At 49.5% G+C, this 22,376-nt stretch overlaps 3 protein-coding genes across 5 annotated transcripts in view; all 3 read right to left on the bottom strand.

The window, feature by feature from the left end:
- Window positions 1–22,376, bottom strand: part of LOC140374501 (vitelline membrane outer layer protein 1 homolog) — a 321,142-nt gene that overhangs the window by 144,802 nt on the left and 153,964 nt on the right. The gene's annotated exons all lie outside the window — the stretch shown is intronic.
- rpz (rapunzel) lies at window positions 1,659–3,245 on the bottom strand. Of its 2 annotated transcripts, none has more exons than XM_072460395.1 (2): window positions 3,230–3,245; window positions 1,659–2,841 (listed from the first exon to the last, which is right to left on the bottom strand). In XM_072460395.1, exon 2 carries the CDS (start codon window positions 2,831–2,833, stop codon window positions 2,150–2,152), a length of 684 nt encoding a protein of 227 aa, XP_072316496.1. In that variant the 5' UTR covers window positions 2,834–2,841; window positions 3,230–3,245; the 3' UTR covers window positions 1,659–2,149. The 2 variants fall into 2 exon arrangements, with proteins under 2 accessions (XP_072316496.1, XP_072316495.1); XM_072460394.1 differs by lacking the exon at window positions 3,230–3,245 and adding an exon at window positions 2,879–2,884.
- Window positions 19,262–22,376, bottom strand: part of LOC140374184 (uncharacterized) — a 5,972-nt gene continuing 2,857 nt past the window's right edge. The window contains exon 4 of one of the 2 annotated variants that reach the window (XM_072461007.1): window positions 19,262–19,384. In XM_072461007.1, the coding sequence (XP_072317108.1) occupies window positions 19,346–19,384 (39 nt within the window). In that variant the 3' untranslated portion in view covers window positions 19,262–19,345. The remainder of the gene's footprint in view (window positions 19,385–22,376) is intronic. The other variant, XM_072461008.1, reaches the window with a different exon arrangement.

Genomic DNA, 22,376 nt, shown 5'->3' with positions numbered 1-22,376 from the left:
TCAGACCTTTTTGGGTCTTCTGCTGCATTTTAATGTGGTCCAGCCGGCTAAAGTAAGAGTAAAATGTTGAGGTTGTAATGCTATAAAATGATGATGTGATGAAACTGTGCCAGGAGAAAATGACTAAAGCCAGTTATTAATACATTAGTGTACTTAATTACTCAATACAATATTGGCTATGAAAAATAATTATGATCAAATTGATTCATTTTAACTGAAAATGTAAAAGTAATAGTTATCCTTACTAATTTATCTTTTACAGCTCCCAACTGTTCCTTCTTGCTAAAGTGACAAAACAAGTTATATTCAATTAAACAAATGGCATAAGCATTGCTTGATTAACAATTAACACTGATAAAACAAACATGTTATTCCCAGAGAATGAACAGAACGAGAAGTGAAGGTCCAAACCTAGCTATAGTGAAGCGACTGCGTTTCTGCAACTTTGCCACTTTTGTATAAAAATATATAGTATTATTCTATAACAGACGTAATTATAATATGTCTGGTTATTTTTCACTATCAATTTATTATAATTTATAACAAATAGTCTAATGATGCTTTTTAAATAAATTTAAATGTTTTATTGCTCTATTAAAAGTGAATTATAATATAAATGTTTGTTCTGATCAGAACATCACACACTGGACTCCTGCATGAAACAATGCTGCGATGTGATTGGCTGATGGACCTTACATGCATAAACCTTTACGTTCCTCTTATTCCACTTTAAGAAGTCAAAGTCAAACAGACATCACGAGTCACGATTGATCTCACACATGGTGATGTGAGAGAGAGGGACGCAAACTCAAACCCGCTCATCTCTGACTGAGGCTGCACAGGGGCCCGGGACAGGGGCCCGGGACAGGGGCCGCACACTGTTCACTCCAAAGTTTCACGTCAGAGGTTCTGGACGAGACGGCGCTCGTCCGGACCGGATCTCCGCCTCTTAGTGACCCGGACCATAGAGGCCCCTCACCGGCCTCACCTGCAGCTGACACTACGGGGCTGGTGTAAATGTTAAGCTCATTATCTTTCATTCACACATATTGTGCTCAGAGCTCTCGTCGCCTCCAGCCTGAGCGAACTAACGTGACAGAATCGTGTTGTTTCAAACAGCAGCATTAACCGTCTCTTTGTAAGAGAAGTTCAATACCTGGAGAGTGTTGTTGAGTTTGCAGTTTCTTTACATCGTCAAGAAGTTTCTTCTTTCGTTTTTTGGCACCAGGAGATATATTCCTCTGGACATGAGGACCACGTTGTGGTGTTTATGTTTTGCTCTCGTTCTGCTCGCGCACAATGAAGTTGCCCAATCAGCGCAGGTTTGGTGTCTTGGTTGCCAGATTGTCATTACAAATAAATGCGGTTTGTGCGTTATGTGTTACCGCTGTGTGCGCTGCCGCGCCAGCAGCGCTACTACACTAGTGGCGCACGCTGCGCTTGCACTTCGCATAAGACGGGTTGCCAGATTGGGGGCCCTATTAACGCCTCGGGGCCCTACGCGGCTGCTTAGTTCGCTTATAGGCTGGGCCGGCCCTGTCTGCAGCCACGGCCTTCTTTTAAATTGCATCTCGACACTGATATGACGTTGCGGTGCAGTGCCGCCCTCTAGTGTTCACACAGATACATGTTCATTGGAATAGAGCGGACACAGGGACGTTGGATTATCCATTACATATTTATTTGATGCATATATATATACATTCTACATCTCAGGGAGAGGTTTCTCACGAGACATAAGAAGCTCCTTAAGTGCAGTTAAATCATCTCCGTTATAAAACATGATTGTAATAGAATCTGCAGAAATAAAAGTAAAATATGCAAATGAACAAGCTAAATACATTACATATAAGAAAAATAAAAAAGTAACCAATATAAAATTTGACATGTTCAGGCACAGTCGGTGGAGGAGGCGTGGCCTCAGTGAAACATGCATAAGAGTGGTCAGACAACCTAAAGAGAGAAGAGCCATGAATTTAAGTCCCGTTATAGTGTAAAATGAGGTGTACGATGGAGAGCTTGAAGAGCCTTGGGGGTTTTGGGGGCCCGGGGGCCTCAAGAGTGTGTGAGCAGTGTCACTCTGCTCTGGTGCTCTGCTGCAGTCTCTCTGTGCAGAGGCCTGAGCTGAGCTGAGGGAATGAGTCTAGAGTCAGTGGCAGAGGCGCAGAGCCTCCTGCATCTTCTCCTGGACATGCTCCATCTTCTCGGCCCACTCCTCGCTCAGCCCTTCCTCGTCGTCACCGATGATGGCAGCGTAGCCCATGAGTGCGATGAGGCCGATGCAGAAGAGGTATGTGAGGCGGGTGCAGAGGCGCTCCATGGTGCGCCGGTCGCCCTGGCTGTGCTTCAGGTACACCTCCAGGATGGGTCGACTGAACAGCTTGGGCTTGCCCACCACGCCGTCGTACAGTGTGTGCAGGTTCTGGTCGCCTAGGTCGTTGCTGTAGTTCTCCTCAAAGTCGTCCTTCTTGCGCTCGCGTAGGTCGGGCCGCGCCTCCACCATGTCCATGAACTTCCTGAACTGGTTGCGCAGGTTCTCCTCCACGCGACAGTACTGGCCGTCCAGCGTCTCCTTCTTGATCTGCAGCAGCGTGTTGCGGTTCTGCTGCGAGATCTCGTCCAGAGCACGGTTCACAGAGCCAAACTCTCTCTTGAGTGTGCGGATGTCCTCGTCGTCGATGTGGTGCAGCACCACACGGATCAGAGAACCAGCCACGCCAAAGATGGGATTAACCACAGCTGCTGCGGAGGAGATGGTGGCCACACACTGTAGCACTTTGACCAGACCCTGCTTCAACTTGGCCTGGTCCTCCAGCACCTCCTCGTTCATCATGTCTGAGTCTGCAGCAGAGGACAGAGGAGTCAGTGTGGGATGAACACATGTCTCTGCTCTAAACACTACTGTGTGTGTGTGTGTGTGTGTGTGTGTGTTGTAGAGTGAAGAGGTTTGGCCCCTCATCCTAGTAGTAGCTTGGATGAGGGGCCAAACCTATTCACTCTTCAAACTTTTTTGCAGTTGAAAGAATTCCATTTTCTCTTGCTACTAAAGACTCTTCAATGATCTTCAGACATCTCTTTGGTGAAGAGTCTGATCTCAAATGGATGTAAACGTTGTACTGTGCCCAGCTTTGACTAATTTAAGATGATATACTTTGGAAAGGACACAGGGGATGGACAGGGCGCGGTCTGCAGTGTGGACTGTTCTGGGGGAGCGGTCCGTCTGTCTTACCTCACGTTAGATCTGGCTGACAGTGTCCTCTGGAATCACCTGAAACCAACACAAAACTCATTAGAAAAGACATAATGTCCATGAGGTCGTACTCTGTAAAAGCTTTAACCTTATAGTTTAGACTCCGCAAACATTCTCTGTAACTTCACTCATTGTTAATGCTCCTGGACGTGTTTAAAATGTGCCCGAAGAAACGAATAGCCATTTTATATTGGGAAAATTGATCTGAATACAGATTGAATCTGTATGTTTTGGGATTATTCCAATTGGATTATTGGATTATTATAATCCATTATAATCCATCATAAATCCATTGGCTCCCCATCAAGCAGCGCATAAACTTTAAAATACTCCTCCTCACCTTCAAAGCTCTTCACCACCTTGCCCCCCCCTACCTGTCTGACCTCCTCATCCCCCACCGCCCCTCCCGAGCCCTCTGCTCCTCCTCCTCTCTCACCCTGACTGCACCAACATCCCGACTCAAAACTTTTGGCGACAGAGCATTCTCCCGAACAGCACCCCGCCTCTGGAACTCCCTCCCCCAACCTGTCCGCCACTCTCCCTCACTCACAACATTCAAATCCCGCCTAAAAACATACCTCTTCACCCAAGCCTATGACCTCCCCCACCCCTAGCCTCCTCTACCCCATTGCCTACTCTTCTACCCCCTGTTACATCCCCATCTTTTTTCTCTCTACTTCTTCTGTCTTGTTCATTTTATCTGTATATTAATGTGTATTGTACGTGTTGTCCCCCCTGTCTGTAAATACCCCCCCTTTTTTATTATGTTCAGCGTCTTTGGGTCACTGAAAAGCGCTATATAAATAAAAGTTATTATTATTATTATTATTATAAATGGCACATCTAAAACTGCCTGTAAAAGTCTTGGTTAATGTTCGAGTAATGTACGCTCAAAAGTGTACACTCAGGACAGGGAGAGCCGGGGGGGTATGACAGAGAGAGCCCGGGGGGGTATGACAGAGAGAGCCCGGGGGGTATGACAGAGCGAGCCCGGGGGGGTATGACAGAGAGAGCCCGGGGGGTATGACAGAGCGAGCCCGGGGGGGTATGACAGAGAGAGCCCGGGGGGTATGACAGAGAGAGCCCGGGGGGTATGACAGAGCGAGCCCGGGGGGGTATGACAGAGAGAGCCCGGGGGGTATGACAGAGCGAGCCCGGGGGGGTATGACAGAGAGAGCCCGGGGGGTATGACAGAGCGAGCCCGGGGGGGTATGACAGAGAGAGCCCGGGGGGTATGACAGAGCGAGCCCGGGGGGTATGACAGAGAGAGCCCGGGGGGTATGACAGAGAGAGCCCGGGGGGGTATGACAGAGAGAGCCCGGGGGGTATGACAGAGAGAGCCCGAAGGGTATGACAGAGAGCCCGGGGGGGTATAGAGCCCGGGGGGGTATGACAGAGCGAGCACGAGGTTTGACTAAGTGTTGTAGTAGAGAGCAGTGCGTTTCATCATCAGCACCGAGAGCTCAGTGAGACTCACATAATCCCTGCGGTGTTTGCTCATGTGTTTCGGGGCTGGGTTAGAGTTATGTGGATAAAGGCGTCGTTACATAGTCTTACACAGCTTTAGCTCTGACCCTGCACCTGCCAACCTGCACCTGACACCAGCCTGACTCATGCGCAGTGAGGCCGAGCGGGCAGCAGAGGGCGCCGTGCAACACGCTTAGATTTCAGCACCAGGACAGCACTCGCGCGCACACAAACACACACACAAACACTCAAACACACACACAAACACTCAAACACACACACAAACACTCAAACACACACACACACGCACACAAACACTCAAACACACACACAAACACTCAAACACACACACAAACACTCAACACACACACAAACACTCACAAACACTCAAACACACACACAAACACTCAAACACACACATAAACACTCACAAACACTCAACCACACACACAAACAGCGGCGTTTTCAGATAACTTTGTACACTTTTTGGTAATAACATCAGGAAACATCAAAATTCCACTTGCATTTCTGTGTGATTTCAATTCGTTTAGGTCTTCTTGTCAATTTGTATCATTGGTTTAAGTAGCTTAATAAACCAAATAGTTTAGAAACTGTCACCCAACATCCGCACAAAGACATCTAAAGAACAAGTGATGGGTGACCTTCTTTTTCACATGTAAAAATACTCAAACGCTTAATTGTTTTTAATAATTGAGATTGGTTTTGTCGTGGTCCAGTCAGTTTAGTCCTGATTTGGACTGGTGCAGATCTGGTTAAGTTTTAGCCTTGGTTTGAACAGCTTTAGTCCTGGTTTAGTCACATTCACAGCAGAAGACAAGGGTTCTGTTCCTGACGCGCTGCTGCTGTGCGTAAAGCTGCGTAATGTGACGTGACTGAGTGAATCCTGATGCAGCTGAGTCACGCGTGTGTTCTGCATGTGCTCCACAGGTGGCGCTGTTCGCCCTCCCGCAGGCTAAAGCTCACGCAACTCACAGAGACGCCCCTTCAGGGTTGTGTTTAGGACAGTTATCTTTATGTCTGACCACAGTTTATATAAAGACAGAGCGCGCAAAAGGCACACATGACACGTGATCATTCAGCACATTGATCTTTATAGTATGATAATATTGTGACATGATGCAGAAGATAATGTTTTACTTGTCTTTTATTTTCTCTTTTTCTCTCTTTTCAGCATGTTATAAGAGCAGAGAAGAGCAGCTTTTACCATAAGTGACACTTTCATTCAGTCACTACAAGTCCACACGCATAGGCTGGTTCACATGGGCCCTCGGTGACAGTGAGGGGCCCCCACAGTTAGGGACCAGTCGTTATGTGGGCCCTGTCCAGATGACCATTAAAGGTGCATTGAAAGTGAGAGTGGACAGAAGCAGGAAGTGTTCACCTGCAGGAGCCATCTTGGATGTTTTCAGACTCACGTGAGCTGTTGTCCCCTGGTTTAGTTTCTACAGTGGGCCTGGGCCTGAGGTCAGTCTGATGAGGCCTAGAGTCATAAGCAGTGTGTCCCCTGTCCCAGTCCTGTTCCCGTCCTGTCCTGACCTGCCCCTCTCTCTCTGTTCACAGGTGGAACACAGCGGGGCGCACGCACGTTCCGCCGTCATAACTCTCCTCGTGGGTAACCCCGGTGATGCCATCGACCCCACAGCGAGGCCCGGGCCCCTCTGCTCCCTGTGTGACTGGAGCAGCCTGAGAAAGAGCTGTGTGCCGCTTGTGCGCAGAATGGCTCCCCCTGCCGTGCCTCCATGCTCCTCTGTGACGCACAGCGTCCCGGACCCACCCTGCTCCAGAGCGGCTCATAGTGGGACAAAAACACCTGAAAACCGGACCATCGGTGTCAAAATAAGGGCTTGGGGTCCCCCTTGACCCCTGGGCTCAGCACAGAGTGGAAAAGGCCGCGTTAAAAGCCCTGATTCTTACCTTTTCTGTGCGCTGTGAGTGTGCCTCTGGCTCCAAAACCCTCAGCAATGAGGCCTCCTTCTTCTTCCCAGCAATCCCTGCAAAAAAGGACACGTCCAAGTGTGTGTGGTATGAAGGGGTGATCATTTCACTCACAAAATTATTCTGGGGTCCCAGAAAGAGCCCCAAAGTTGGAAAGGGGTCTATTTAGCTCAAATAAGTTTATTGACTAAAAAAGGCGTTTTTAACGCTTCTTATATTCAAAACCACAGTCCAAGAGGTCCGAGTGTGGAACATACGTCCCCCGTACACTGTATATGTGACGGTCCACCCGTAGTCCCGTGTACAAGCGCTCACAGCCAATAGAAGCGCAGCGCGCCGCTCCAAAGCGCCGCTGCGCAGCGCAGAGCGCACGCGGCTCCACCGCTCCTGACGCACTGACTGCAGCAGGGACAGGACCAGGACAGGACCAGGACCAGGACCAGGACAGGACCAGGACAGGATCAGAACCAGGGCAGGACTAGGACAGACCAGGGCCCTGCTGAAGAGGACACAGGGGCCACAGACAAAGACTGAAAGGATGCGACGGGACTGCGGCTGCGCGGTGAGTCTGTTTGCTTATGGCCTATAGGCCATTTAAATATCACCAAAATGTTAACACATTTCAAAATCAATAATTTAGTTTGTATCCACGCACGGGCGAGTTCCAGAGCTCAGGAGCCAGCGCAGACTCTGTTCCACGGACACGGTCTGTTACTGCGGCAGTGACGCGCGGAGCGCAGGCTCCTCTGTCCGGCTTCTACAGGATCTACTCTGTTTGTACTCACGGCACAGTGCGGCTTTGTCCTCTGTCTACAGCCGCAGAAAGAGACTCTTCTCCCGCAGACGCCGGGAGCAGCTGTCGTGGAGCGTCAGCAAAGAATCACGTCCTCTGCCGCGGGTTTAGAGAGCGGAGAACAGGCCGTGCTGCTGGTGCTGGTGCTGCTGCTGGTGCTTCTGGTGCTGGTGCTGCTGGTGTATCCTGTTGGCTGTTTGTGGTCAGATGCAAATGACCCTGACGCACAGAGCTGTTTCAACAGCACACAAGGCCGCGGGATCAGTGGCGGATCAGGGCGAGAGGAGAGCAAGTCCAGGCCTGAGTCTGAGCCCGCGGCAGGTGCATCCCTTCCCCCTGCCCGCGGGCAGCAGCTGCGGACAACCGTCTCCTGTCCCGGGTCTGTCCCATGAGTGTGGGTTATAGATCTGGTGTGGGTCCATGTAACAGCTGCCGGGGCAGTGGAAAGTTCTGGGCACAAACAGCACTTTGTCCCGAACAAAGCTCAGATCATCAGTGTGCAGAGGATGTGCTGGGGGCCACTTGTCTGGCTCTAAATATAGCCGTAGGCCCCCAATGCCCAGTGTTCAGACCCACATGCGCCACGAGCCTATACTGTTGTTTTGGAAACAGACAGCGCAGAGCGCGTGCGTGTAGGGGCAGCACGAGCCTTTGCGCGTGCGAACTGAAGAATAAGGGATAATATATAACTATATAACTATATATAACTATATATAACTATATATATATATATATATATATATACATATATATATATATATATATATATATATATATATATATATATATATATGTATATATATATATTATGACTGTTGGTGACACCAGGATCAGGACAGAGGTGGTCCGCTGCAGGAGCCATGTCCATGATGAGTCTGTGTCTCACAGTGACGTCACTGCTGACCCTCGAGTGACCGCTACAACAGGTAACATATTAAAGTATGATATCATTCCTTTATCATTTTGTACGTGATTTGACTTATTTATGAATAAACATATTCTACAGACATATCTGCTTATGGTGTAGTCATTTTGTACATTTGATGATGCATTTGTTTTCTGATGGGGTCAATATAACTGTGGACTATGAACTTTAGCTTTTACTGTTTCACAATCTAAAGCTTTAGTTCATTGTGACACATGTGGAACTTTGTACCAGTTTTTGTTTCAAAAAGATCTGTGACGGATCACTGCTGAAAGACATGATTCATTGTGTTAAATAATGAATAATATAAAGCTGCAGGAGCGGAAAGAGGACAAAATAAACACACACATTTTGAGAACTGTTAAAGTATTTGATTAATATTCGTGCGCGTCACATGGCTGCATACATCTCAGAGGCTAAGCATGGATGGGCCTGTAACTGGATGGGAGACCTAGAATGCCAGGGGCCACTGGGGGGCGGGAGTGCACACTCGTGTCATTGGGCAAGACACTTCATCCACCTTACGTCCAGTGTCCGTGTATGTGGTGTATGAAGGAGAGTGTTTGAGGGTGAACGCGGGACAACGGAATGAGCCTGGGTTTATATAATCCAGTGTGTTTACACAGGATTCACTGTAAAAATGATTTAAGTAAAGTAGCTAAAATGTACTCCTACAAAGAGACTTTTTATGACAGATGAACACTTTATGCTAAATGTGCTTTGAGTAGCCTCAGCCAAACTATCTGGATTTTATATGAATATGTTACTAAGCCTTTAGTGTCATTTGTCATAAATTCCAAATTAGGATTTAATCTATGTCAGTTCAGGTTTCAAGTGCTACTGAAGACCACATTTTACTTTTGAACAGGAGCGGAAAGAGTACTGACAATGTGTCCTCAAGGAAAAGTACAATTCAATTTCTGATCAATTTAAACAAAACGTGATTGCCTAAACAGATTGAAGCTGAATTTAAACAACCACAGTAACGTGATTTACTTTCCTCCCCTGCCTTTGGATCTAAACCCAGACTTTATCAGGCCCATATCAGGACTAAACCAGGGCTAAAATGACAATAAAGACACAAAAACATGAATTGATTTCACTCTAAATAACACAAACACACCATGCAGGAACCTTATCTGGTCTACACTAGTACTGCAAATGAACTAAACCAGGTCAAGCAGGAAAAAGAACCCCGAAAATGTCTACACCAGAGCGAATCCAGGACCAAAAGCAACATTTCAGCTACAGTTAGAAATCTGTGATAATAAACAATGATGATACAAATAAAATGATGAAAATAAGAATGGGCTTACTATAGAGTCAGCGCTTCCTCGTTGCTGTCGGAGAAGTGAGGAAGTGATGGAGAGAAATAAAACGACAAACCACTTCCTCTTGCACCTCACACATGCACAGCGGCCCTGGGTGGAGCTGCAGCAGAGACAGAGGGGCCCACAGTGGAGCTGCAGCAGAGACAGAGGGGCCCACAGTGGAGCTGCAGCAGAGACAGAGGGGCCCACAGTGGAGCTGCAGCAGAGACAGAGGGGCCCACAGTGGAGCTGCAGCAGTGACAGAAACAGAGGTGCCCACGGTGGAGCTGCAGCAGAGACAGAGGGGCCCAGGGTGGAGCTACAGACGTGTTCTCTTTGGAGTGGATTGGGACGGTCCGAAATGTCTCTACTGCCTGGAGTGAACTGTAATGGCCCATTTAAGGGGTCCAAAGGGGCTCTGAGAAGTCTCTACCAAAGCGGTCCAGCTCATTTTAGCCATGGATGTATTATATTATCGGTTTTAGCTCTTTAACGCTTTTGAACCAGATCATTGGATAAGAGAGAAAGACACAATCACGCGCTCGCTTCATGCGCAGGCCACTCACTTATTTGAACGTTTTCCTTCATTGCTCCTCTGTTCAGATGCCCTCCCTCAGTGGCACAGATCCTCAGTGCTCTCCCTTCACTGAGCCTCCCCCGCTCTCTCTCTCCCTGCTCTCTCCCTGCTCTCTCTCCCCTCTCTCTCTCTCTCTCCCTGCTCTCTCTCTCCCTGCTCTCTCCCTGCTCTCTCCCCTCTCTCTCTCTCCCTGCTCTCTCTCTCTCTCTCTCCCTGCTCTCTCTCCCCTCTCTCTCTCTCTCTCCCTGCTCTCTCTCTCCCTGCTCTCTCTCTCTCTCTCCCTGCTCTCTCTCTCCCTGCTCTCTCCCTGCTCTCTCCCCTCTCTCTCTCTCCCTGCTCTCTCTCTCTCTCTCTCCCTGCTCTCTCTCCCCTCTCCCTGCTCTTTCTCCCCTCTCTCTCTCTCCCTGCTCTCTCTCCCTCTCTCCCTGCTCTCTCCCTGCTCTCTCTCTCCCTGCTCTCTCCCCCCTCTCTCCCTCTCTCCCTGCTCTCTCCCTGCTCTCTCTCCCCTCTCTCTCTCTCTCTCTCTCTCTCTCTCTCTCCCTGCTCTCTCTCTCCCTGCTCTCTCCCTGCTCTCTCCCCTCTCTCTCTCTCCCTGCTCTCTCTCCCCTCTCTCTCTCTCCCTGCTCTCTCTCTCCCTGCTCTCTCTCTCTCTCTCTCTCCCTGCTCTCTCCCTGCTCTCTCTCTCCCTGCTCTCTCCCTGCTCTCTCCCCCCTCTCTCCCTGCTCTCTCCCTGCTCTCTCTCCCCTCTCTCTCTCTCTCTCTCTCCCTGCTCTCTCTCTCCCTGCTCTCTCCCTGCTCTCTCCCCTCTCTCTCTCTCCCTGCTCTCTCTCTCCCTGCTCTCTCTCTCCCTGCTCTCTCCCTGCTCTCTCCCCTCTCTCTCTCTCCCTGCTCTCTCTCTCTCTCCCTGCTCTCTCTCCCCTCTCTCTCTCTCCCTGCTCTCTCTCTCCCTGCTCTCTCCCTGCTCTTTCTCCCCTCTCTCTCTCTCCCTGCTCTCTCTCTCTCTCTCCCTGCTCTCTCTCTCCCTGCTCTCTCCCCCCTCTCTCCCTCTCTCCCTGCTCTCTCCCTGCTCTCTCTCCCCTCTCTCTCTCTCTCTCTCTCTCTCCCCTCTCTCTCTCTCCCTGCTCTCTCTCTCTCTCTCTCCCTGCTCTCTCCCTGCTCTCTCTCTCCCTGCTCTCTCCCTGCTCTCTCTCCCCTCTCTCTCTCTCTCTCCCTGCTCTCTCTCTCCCTGCTCTCTCCCTGCTCTCTCCCCTCTCTCTCTCTCCCTGCTCTCTCTCTCTCTCTCTCCCTGCTCTCTCTCCCCTCTCTCTCTCTCTCTCCCTGCTCTCTCTCTCCCTGCTCTCTCTCTCTCTCTCCCTGCTCTCTCTCTCCCTGCTCTCTCCCTGCTCTCTCCCCTCTCTCTCTCTCCCTGCTCTCTCTCTCTCTCTCTCCCTGCTCTCTCTCCCCTCTCCCTGCTCTTTCTCCCCTCTCTCTCTCTCCCTGCTCTCTCTCCCTCTCTCCCTGCTCTCTCCCTGCTCTCTCTCTCCCTGCTCTCTCCCCCCTCTCTCCCTCTCTCCCTGCTCTCTCCCTGCTCTCTCTCCCCTCTCTCTCTCTCTCTCTCTCTCTCTCTCTCTCCCTGCTCTCTCTCTCCCTGCTCTCTCCCTGCTCTCTCCCCTCTCTCTCTCTCCCTGCTCTCTCTCCCCTCTCTCTCTCTCCCTGCTCTCTCTCTCCCTGCTCTCTCTCTCTCTCTCTCTCCCTGCTCTCTCCCTGCTCTCTCTCTCCCTGCTCTCTCCCTGCTCTCTCCCCCTCTCTCCCTGCTCTCTCCCTGCTCTCTCTCCCCTCTCTCTCTCTCTCTCTCTCCCTGCTCTCTCTCTCCCTGCTCTCTCCCTGCTCTCTCCCCTCTCTCTCTCTCCCTGCTCTCTCTCTCCCTGCTCTCTCTCTCCCTGCTCTCTCCCTGCTCTCTCCCCTCTCTCTCTCTCCCTGCTCTCTCTCTCTCTCCCTGCTCTCTCTCCCCTCTCTCTCTCTCCCTGCTCTCTCTCTCCCTGCTCTCTCCCTGCTCTTTCTCCCCTCTCTCTCTCTCCCTGCTCTCTCTCTCTCTCTCCCTGCTCTCTCTCTCCCTGCTCTCTCCCCCCTCTCTCCCTCTCTCCCTGCTCTCTCCCTGCTCTCTCTCCCCTCTCTCTCTCTCTCTCTCTCTCTCCCCTCTCTCTCTCTCCCTGCTCTCTCTCTCTCTCTCTCCCTGCTCTCTCCCTGCTCTCTCTCTCCCTGCTCTCTCCCTGCTCTCTCCCCCCTCTCTCCCTGCTCTCTCCCTGCTCTCTCTCCCCTCTCTCTCTCTCTCTCTCTCCCTGCTCTCTCTCTCCCTGCTCTCTCCCTGCTCTCTCCCTGCTCTCTCCCCTCTCTCTCTCTCCCTGCTCTCTCTCTCCCTGCTCTCTCTCCCCTCTCTCTCTCTCCCTGCTCTCTCTCTCCCTGCTCTCTCCCTGCTCTCTCTCCACTCTCTCTCTCCCCCCTCTCTCTCCCTGCTCTCTCTCTCTCTCTCTCTCCCTCTCTCAGCTGAGGCACGGGGCTCTGGAGGTCCACGCTCCTCGTCTGACGTCTCATGTCAAAGGATTTTATTTAGTCTCCTTAAGAGCTGTAGTTCAGTCTAACGGTTTTACTGTTACATTATTACGATTGAGGCCTTAGATTGCTCACTTTGTGGACAGGGGATTATCACGCAGGGCAGTGTGGGCTACAGTCTGACCTGAGCACGTTCAGCACAATCAGGCTCATATTATGACAGATACTGAGGAGGAGAGAAGTCTGGTTTCCACTGACCATCGCCGCTACAGGCCACGCCCTCAGATGAGCAGCGCCTTGTGAAGATTTCTGTTTAAAGACTCACAGATTAGTGTTTCCACCTCCATCTCAGAGAATTTCATATTTTTTCGCCTTTTCTCGTCCATCTGCAGCACCCTCGCCCTTGTGAATATGCTAAATAGGTTAATTTTGTGATTTGCATAGCCATTATATGGTATATCAGGGCAGGATCATATAGAAGAGAGAAGTGCAAGTTTTTTATGCTCGTTAATTTTTGCATTCTGGTACGCGGTTTCACACAGACCATTACCGTGATGTCAGTTTGACGCACTCTTTTATAAATGAGGCCCCTGGTCTGTGGGATCGGGGCCAAGTGTGCATATATCTTTGAACTAATACTTTGTTAAGAGGACACAGCCCTCTTCAGATCACCTCACACACTGGGCCAGTCCAAAACTTGAATCTTCCTATGGTGAAGCCATTCTTTTGGTGATTTAGATGTATGCTTTGGGTCATTGTCTGGCTGAAAGATGAAGTTCCTCTTCCTCTGCAGAAGCCTAAAGGTTTTGTGCCAACATTGACTGGTATCTGTTCCTCTTCGCTTCTCTGCCCGGACCATCAGCTCCCCACTTCGCCTGGACTCACCCATCCCCCCAGCACACGGTCCCCCTGCCAACCACTGACTGTCACAGCAGCACAGGTGAGGAGAGAGCTGAAGAGGATTAAAGTGAGGAAGGCAGCAGGACCTGATGGCATCAGCCCCAGGCTCCTTAAGTCCTGCAGATGAACTGTGTGGAGTTATGGAGCATGTCTTCAACATGAGCCTGAAGCTGAGGGTGGTACCACAGGTCTGGAAGACCTCCTGTCTGGTACCTGTGCCTAAGACACCGCGCCCCAAAGACCTCAACAGCTTCAGGCCAGTGGCTCTCACGTCCCACCTGATGAAGACACTGGAGCGGCTGGTCCTGGACCACCTCCGCTCCACCGTGAGCTCAGCCATGGATAGCCATTGCATATCGGTCTGGCATCGGAGTGGAGGACGCCGTCATCTCCCTGCTGCACCGCTCTCTCTCTCACCTGGAAAAGCCTGGCAGCTCTGTGAGGATCCTGTTCTTTGATCTCTCCAGCGCCTTCAACACCATCCAGCCGCTGCTCCTGAGGGACAAGCTGGAGACGGCTGGTGTGGAGTATGACCTGGCAGAGTGGATCCTGGACTACCTCACAGACCGACCCCAGTTTGTGAGAGCCCGGGACTGTGTGTCTGACACTCGGACCTGCAGTGTGGGGGCGCCCCAGGGCACTGTCCTCGCGCCCTTTCTCTTCACCCTTTACACTGAAGACTTCAGACACGACACGGACAGCTGTGTCCTGCAGAAGTTCTCTGATGACTCTGCCATCATCGGACTCATCACGGACGACGATGACGAGGAGTACAGAGGACTGGAGCAGGACTTTGTGGACTGGTGTCAGCGGAACCACCTCCTCATCAACGCGGGGAAGACCAAGGAGATGGTGGTGGATTTCCGCAGACGCCACCCCACTGCCCCCTCACCAGTGAACATCCAGGGACGGGACATTGAGAGAGTGGACTCATACAAGTACCTGGGTGTTCATCTGAACCACAAACTGGACTGGACTCATAACACAGACTGTACAGGAAGAGCCAGAGTCGGCTCTACCTCCTGAGGAGACTCAGGTCTTTTGGAGTGACAGGGCCACTCCTGAAGACCTTCTATGACTCTGTGGTGGCATCAGCTCCTGTACGGTGTGGCCTGCTGGAGCAGCAGCATCACAGAGAGGGAGAGGAAGAGGCTGGACAGAGTCATCAAGAAGTCCAGCTCTGTCCTGGGCTGTGCTCTGGACTCGGTGCAGGAGGTGGGGGACAGGAGGGTCCTGGCTAGATTCACATCTATGCTGGACCATGAGTCTCACCCCCTGCAGGACACTCTGTCCGCTCTGGAGAGCAGCTTCAGTGAGAGACTGATCCAGCCTCGCTGTGTGAAGGAAAGGTTCTGTAGGTCTTTCCTTCCTGCTGCTGTCAGACTTTATAACAAACACTGTTAGTCCTGAACACTCACAATACTGACCTAACCATGTGCAATTCTGTCATATGTGCAATTATTGTTGTGATTCATGTGCAATTACTGTGAAATTCATGTGCAATCTATGTGCCGTCGTGACACATATTCATGTGCAATTACTGTCGTGATCACATGCAATGGAATTTATGTATTTATTTATGTATTTATTTATTTGTCTATGGGAGTTTTTATTTATAGGAGATCTTCTACTGAAAGTGTTTTTCAGACTTCCTATAAGTGATCTGTTCTTCTGGATCTACCTCTGTATCTACCTGCGTTGCACCAATGAAATTTCCCCATGTGGGACAATAAAGGAATATCTTATCTTATCTTATTTGGAAATGTTCATAATTCCTTCCACCTTACTAAGGCCACAGTTCCAGCTGATGAAAAACAGGTCCAAAGCATGATGCTGCCTCCACTCTGCTCCACCCTGCTCCACTCTGTTCCACTCTGCTCCACCCTGCTCCACTCTGTTCCACTCTGCTCCACCCTGCTCCACTCTGCTCCACCCTGCTCCACCCTGTTCCACTCTGAGTCTTCTTTTAGTGATGTGCACTGCTGTTTTTGCACCAAACATACCTTTTGGAGTTCTGGCCAAAAAGTTCAGCGTTGGTTTCATCAGACCACAACACATTTTCCCACATGCTTTTGGGAGACGTCAAATGTGTTGGTGCAAAATTTAGCCTTTTTCAGATCTTTTTTTTGTGATAAATGGCCCTGCCGCCCGACTCCAGAGCCCAGACACATGAAGAATACAGTACTACACAGCCAGGACGTGCCAGAAAGTCCTGCAGCTCTTTTAATGTAGGTCTTTGTAGGTCTTTGTAGGTCTCTGTAGGTCTCTGTAGGCCTCTGTAGGCCTCTTGGTAGCTTCCCTGACCAGTTTCCTTTTCATCTTTTCCTTCATTCTGGAGGGACCTCCAGTTCTTAGTAATGTCACGGTGGCATATTTTCTCCACTTCACTGTGTTCCATGTAATATCTAAAACCTTGGACATTCTTTTGTCCCTCACCTGACACCTGACACAGGAGCAGAGGGGCCCGGACCTGTTGGTCTGACATGTATTTCTTTGGACAGGAGATGGCAGCATTGCACGCTCTAAAGCAGGGGTCCCCAACCACCGGGCCGGGGACCAGTAGAGGTCCGCACAAAAACTGTAAATAATCTATCAGTGACAGCATCTTCTCTGACGTAACTTTGGCCTGTCACTCATGACACTAATGAGCTCGTCTGTGGATATATCATGAAAAGCCTTATAGGAAATTGCCAATGAAATCCATTAAATATAATGGCAAGTATATTATTATATCTCTGCTCTTGTCCTGCGTGAGAACAACTGATACGTGCATTATACATGACACGTCATCGCGGATGCGTCGCATCAAACGCGCTGCCAAAAAGTAGACCCACAAGCCAGCGAAAATTAGTAAATAACAAAAGTCTTTGGAGAGCGTTTTTGCAAAGGGGAAAAGACCAAGTGAGGAGCAGAAGAGGAGCAGACGAGGAGTCAGCGGGGATTTGGAGGACACGTCTCCTGGGCCAGAATTCTGCAACTGCGACGCGATCACCTGTTTTTACTTCTACAAGAGTCTGAGCGCTACTTCCCGCGCCGTGACGGCAACAAGACAAAACTACAGCGCAGACTGGACTTAACACACTGCAGGTGTCATTGTCTCCATCAGTCCTGATGGGACCACCTCATGCACAGAAACACGCACAGGGCCCCCACTCATTCAGCGTGTGGTGAGTTGTAATTTTTATGCACTTATTTTTGCCATATTTATGTGATGAGCTTCCACCAGTCAGAAGAACAATGAGGACACGTGTAACTGTATGTTATGTTACTCCAATTCGGATCTTTTGGTATGGTACACTTAATAATGTACAAAGGAGCTTAATCGAATGGAAGCCTAAGCCCCGCCCACTTCCGAGCAAGTTAAACTGACCGCGACATAAACTGGCACACCGGTCCGTGAAAATAAAACCTACATTATTCCGGTTCGTGGTGCAAAAAAGGTCGGGGACCCCTGCTCTAAAGTGAGCATAGAAGAACCCTCCATCTGCTGCTTAGTGGGAGTCAGGGTGGAGTCAGGGTGAGAGTCAGGGTGGGAGTTTATTTCTTTACACCAAATTAAAGTATAAAGATTATATTTTGATAGACAAGTTTCTATCAAAACATAATCCTGACTTTATTCGGCGGGATAAAGCCAAGTTGTAACAGAAAGTAAAGCAAGGAAAAAAGTGCTAAATTAAATACAATTCCCGCTGATCCTCATGTTTTTTGCACAAAACGATGTCTTTTGAGACCTCAGACGTTGATGGAGACAGAACTACTAATAGTTAGTCCAAATTTTAGTTTCAAAGTTTGAGTTATTTATTTGGGGTGTTCTAAATCATATCATATATTGGCATTTGCAAATTTTAAGGAGTAAAACTAATTTTTGTGTTAACTAATATGGCCCAGTCCGAAATGGAATGTTTGCATATTTGTTTTATAATTCTACCAAAAAAAAACATATTTTTAATCAAAACCTTTGGTGTTTTCTTTTTATCATAAAATTAACTCATAATATACATTTACTGATAATTGGTTTTATTCTTTTCTGTACAACAATGATGATTTGTTTGTGTCTGCATGTTTGACCTCCTCACGGCAACTTTAGATGTTATAAAAAACAATTAGTTTCTTTAAAGTACATAATAAGTTACAGTAACTTCACTTGTGGAGCGGACACTTTAAAGTTCCCAGCTTCTTAATAGCTATCAGCAAGTTTTGGTTTTAGTTTTATTGTATGAGGCTTGTAAAGCTTGACCTTATCGCCTCGGACAGTATTTTCTCACTTTGATTTGCACAGAAAGGAAAAGTCTAATGTAGAAAATATACTTATTGGTAACTCTGATGACATTAGAGTAAACTGTGGCTGTTTAGTGTGGATATGTTCAAATTTGAAGTTAAAGATACATTTTTCAAAATCCTTAATGGCCAAAAGGCAGATTTCAAAGAATGACCCACATAAAAATGTTCAATTCAAGTCCTAAAACCAGTTGAGGTCATAATGTCCGATGGGAGAAGGGTTTTATCAGCTTTATTGCTATCTTCAATGAAACATTCAGTAACTAGGAACTTGCTTTGGCCGTGAGGAGCAACAATGAATCATAGTAAATATAAACTATGATAAAAAAAAAAAGGCATAAAACAAATAAGAAAGAAATCTTTGGCTAAATGTACAAAATGACAAGATACATTGTAAACACTTATTTTTATTCATGGTTTTTAATAAAATAAATACATATTAACTAGGCAAAGATAAAGGATGTGATTTATGTAGAATTAACAGCAGTTCTTCCAGCAAAAGCATCAGTGACTGGGCTCCAAAGTCTTATAGTTCATGGTTCATGGTTCCTGAAGCTAAATTCCCATTTGACTTCCCCCATAAGCTTAAAAAACTATAAGTCTATACATTTGTGGAACTATTAAGAGAGTAAATGCTAACATATGGGTAAGAATCTCCAAGGTTTTATCACTTTCTTTAATTCAAGGTCATTAGTTACACCATAGAAGGAGGTTGTGGGTTTGAGTCCTGGGCTTTTCAGTGCTGACTTTATGTTCCTCTCTTGTGTCTGGGCGAGTTTCCTCTGGTTTCACCCTTTGACCCATAACGTGTACCATAAGTCAAATCCTCCGGCTTTCCGCAGTCTCACTGAATCAATAAGGAGCTCCCGGCTTACGGAACAAATCACTTTAAATGAAATGATTTATACCTTTTAATGAATGCACCGATCTGCCCCAAAGAAAACCGTGGAATTGTGGCTTATGTCCTGGTCAAAGTCCTTCAGTTGTACACGACATCCATCAGCTGCTGTGTGGGGGTCTGGGCAGGTCCTGGAGGGGTCTGGGCAGGTCCTGGAGGGGTCTGGGCAGGTCCTGGAGGGGTCTGGGCAGGTCCTGGAGCGCTCTGTGTATGTCCTGATGGAGTGGCTGGTGGTGGAGAAGGGCCTGTTCACATGAAGAGTACCCCCTGGAGGACACACCCCACGGCTGTCGGTGCATCTGTAAATGCATGTCCCCGTGGGGCCCGGAGCAGGGGGGGTACTGAGAGCCAGAGGAGCCTGGGCCGGTGCTGGATGGGTGTGTCTGGAGGCGGGCCATCTTGCGGGCGTAGTACCTCCGGGACGCTGCTCTCCACGAGGCCCTTCGTCGTCTCATGGCCTCCTCAGACTGCTCCCTCCTGGAGAGGCACATCTTTCTGCTCCTGGACGGGACGTCAGAGACACGGGAGGAAGAGGGGGGACAGACGGGGGGGGACAAGAGGCGATAGACAAGGGGGACAAAGAGAGGACCATGGGAGGAACAAGGGAGACAGACAGAAAAAGATCAGGGAGATTTCATGTTCAAAGCTTCACGATGTTTACATGCAGCGAGAACTCGGGGCGTCGCCAGGTGAGTTCAAGATATGTTCTTACAATTTTGACACGATTTGTTTTTTTCCATTGGAAACAGTCAGTTTAGTGAAATTAGGCCAGATGAAACTAAAGACTACTAAAATAAATACAATTAAAACCAATTTTAAATGGTTTAACATTAACACAGACACTTAAACAGCTGTGGGGGTGCCGGGTCTGTTTCATGGTTATTTCGGGGGTCCCGCCCTGAAAAGTTTGGAAACCCTAAAACTTTGTACCTGTACTTTCTATTAACATACATGTGCTGCCGCCTCCGTCCAGAACTTGAAAAGATTTGAAAAGAAAGTATTTTACACTATTTTTGAGGGTTAAACTAGACTTTTGGCAAACATAGATAAGAGAGGAACAGAGGGCCTCTGGTCCTAACAAACAGGTTTGACGTAAACAGAGGCACTGGGGGTGGATCTGTGCCCCTCACACACACGTCTGCCTCTGTGCCCCTCACACACACGTCTGCCTCTGTGCCCCTCACACACACGTCTGCCTCTGTGCCCCTCACACACACGTCTGCCTCTGTGCCCCTCACACACACGTCTGCCTCTGTGCCCCTCACACACGTCTGCCTCTGTGCCCCTCACACACACGTCTGCCTCTGTGCCCCTCACACACGTCTGCCTCTGTGCCCCTCACACACACGTCTGCCTCTGTGCTCCTCACACACGTCTGCCTCTGTGCTCCTCACACACGTCTGCCTCTGTGCTCCTCACACACGTCTGCCTCTGTGCTCCTCACACACGTCTGCCTCTGTGCTCCTCACACACACGTCTGCCTCTGTGCCCCTCACACACGTCTGCCTCTGTGCTCCTCACACACACGTCTGCCTCTGTGCCCCTCACACACACGTCTGCCTCTGTGCCCCTCACACACACGTCTGCCTCTGTGCCCCTCACACACGTCTGCCTCTGTGCTCCTCACACACACGTCTGCCTCTGTGCCCCTCACACACACGTCTGCCTCTGTGCCCCTCACACACACGTCTGCCTCTGTGCCCCTCACACACACGTCTGCCTCTGTGCCCCTCACACACACGTCTGCCTCTGTGCCCCTCACACACACGTCTGCCTCTGTGCCCCTCACACACACGTCTGCCTCTGTGCCCCTCACACACACGTCTGCCTCTGTGCCCCTCACACACACGTCTGCCTCTGTGCCCCTCACACACACGTCTGCCTCTGTGCCCCTCACACACACGTCTGCCTCTGTGCCCCTCACACACACGTCTGCCTCTGTGCCCCTCACACACACGTCTGCCTCTGTGCCCCTCACACACACGTCTGCCTCTGTGCCCCTCACACACACGTCTGCCTCTGTGCTCCTCACACACACGTCTGCCTCTGTGCCCCTCACACACGTCTGCCTCTGTGCCCCTCACACACTCGTCTGCCTCTGTGCCCCTCACACACGTCTGCCTCTGTGCCCCTCACACACACGTCTGCCTCTGTGCCCCTCACACACACGTCTGCCTCTGTGCCCCTCACACACACGTCTGCCTCTGTGCCCCTCACACACACGTCTGCCTCTGTGCCCCTCACACACACATCTGCCTCTGTGCCCCTCACACACACATCTGCCTCTGTGCCCCTCACACACACATCTGCCTCTGTGCCCCTCACACACACGTCTGCCTCTGTGCCCCTCACACACACGTCTGCCTCTGTGCCCCTCACACACACATCTGCCTCTGTGCCCCTCACACACACATCTGCCTCTGTGCCCCTCACACACACGTCTGCCTCTGTGCCCCTCACACACACGTCTGCCTCTGTGCCCCTCACACACACGTCTGCCTCTGTGCCCCTCACACACACGTCTGCCTCTGTGCCCCTCACACACGTCTGCCTCTGTGCCCCTCACACACGTCTGCCTCTGTGCCCCTCACACACACGTCTGCCTCTGTGCCCCTCACACACACGTCTGCCTCTGTGCCCCTCACACACACGTCTGCCTCTGTGCCCCTCACACACTCGTCTGCCTCTGTGCCCCTCACACACACGTCTGCCTCTGTGCCCCTCACACACACGTCTGCCTCTGTGCCCCTCACACACACGTCTGCCTCTGTGCCCCTCACACACACGTCTGCCTCTGTGCCCCTCACACACACATCTGCCTCTGTGCCCCTCACACACACGTCTGCCTCTGTGCCCCTCACACACACGTCTGCCTCTGTGCCCCTCACACACACATCTGCCTCTGTGCCCCTCACACACACGTCTGCCTCTGTGCTGGTCTCTTCGCACTCATCTCTTCCCCTTTTAAAGTCTAACTTATAAACTTGCTGTACTACTGAATGTTCACTAGATGAAAAAGCATGTCCCATGCACTTTGGTGTTTAACCCTTGTTTGGTGTTCATGGTTTTGTTGCTCAGCTGGTGTTCCGGGTCTGTTGGACCCGCTCTATTTTGGGGGTTTTAATTAAACCCAATAAAACAATTTTGTGGTAAAATAGTCAACAGATGTTTACTTTGTCCCAATTAGAAGCAATATAAACATCAAATGTGTTTAATATTAGCCCTCTAACTTTGTTATCACACATTATTTAAAGTGCTACTCATGATTTTTTTAGTAATATCAAGGAAATCAATTATAAGATAAGATAAGAGTGGAAAAAATCAAACTAATTTACAAATGAAGCAATGTTTTTCATGACAATAAACTTTTATTTATTTTAATTTCAATGAACTTCATTAGTAATCAGGTCATTTTAACAGCAAAACACAGTTTACACAACTCAAGCTGATCACATGCAGTGACATGTCAGTCTAGAGCGGGCATGTCCAAACT

This window comes from Eucyclogobius newberryi, unplaced genomic scaffold (genome assembly GCF_026437365.1).
Source record: "Eucyclogobius newberryi isolate DKJ021-1_F unplaced genomic scaffold, fEucNew1.0.hap1 SCAF_3, whole genome shotgun sequence".
Classification (NCBI taxonomy): domain Eukaryota; kingdom Metazoa; phylum Chordata; class Actinopteri; order Gobiiformes; family Gobiidae; genus Eucyclogobius; species Eucyclogobius newberryi.
The sequence above is the reverse complement of the archived record's forward strand: the minus strand, read 5'-3'. Positions and strand labels throughout refer to the sequence as shown.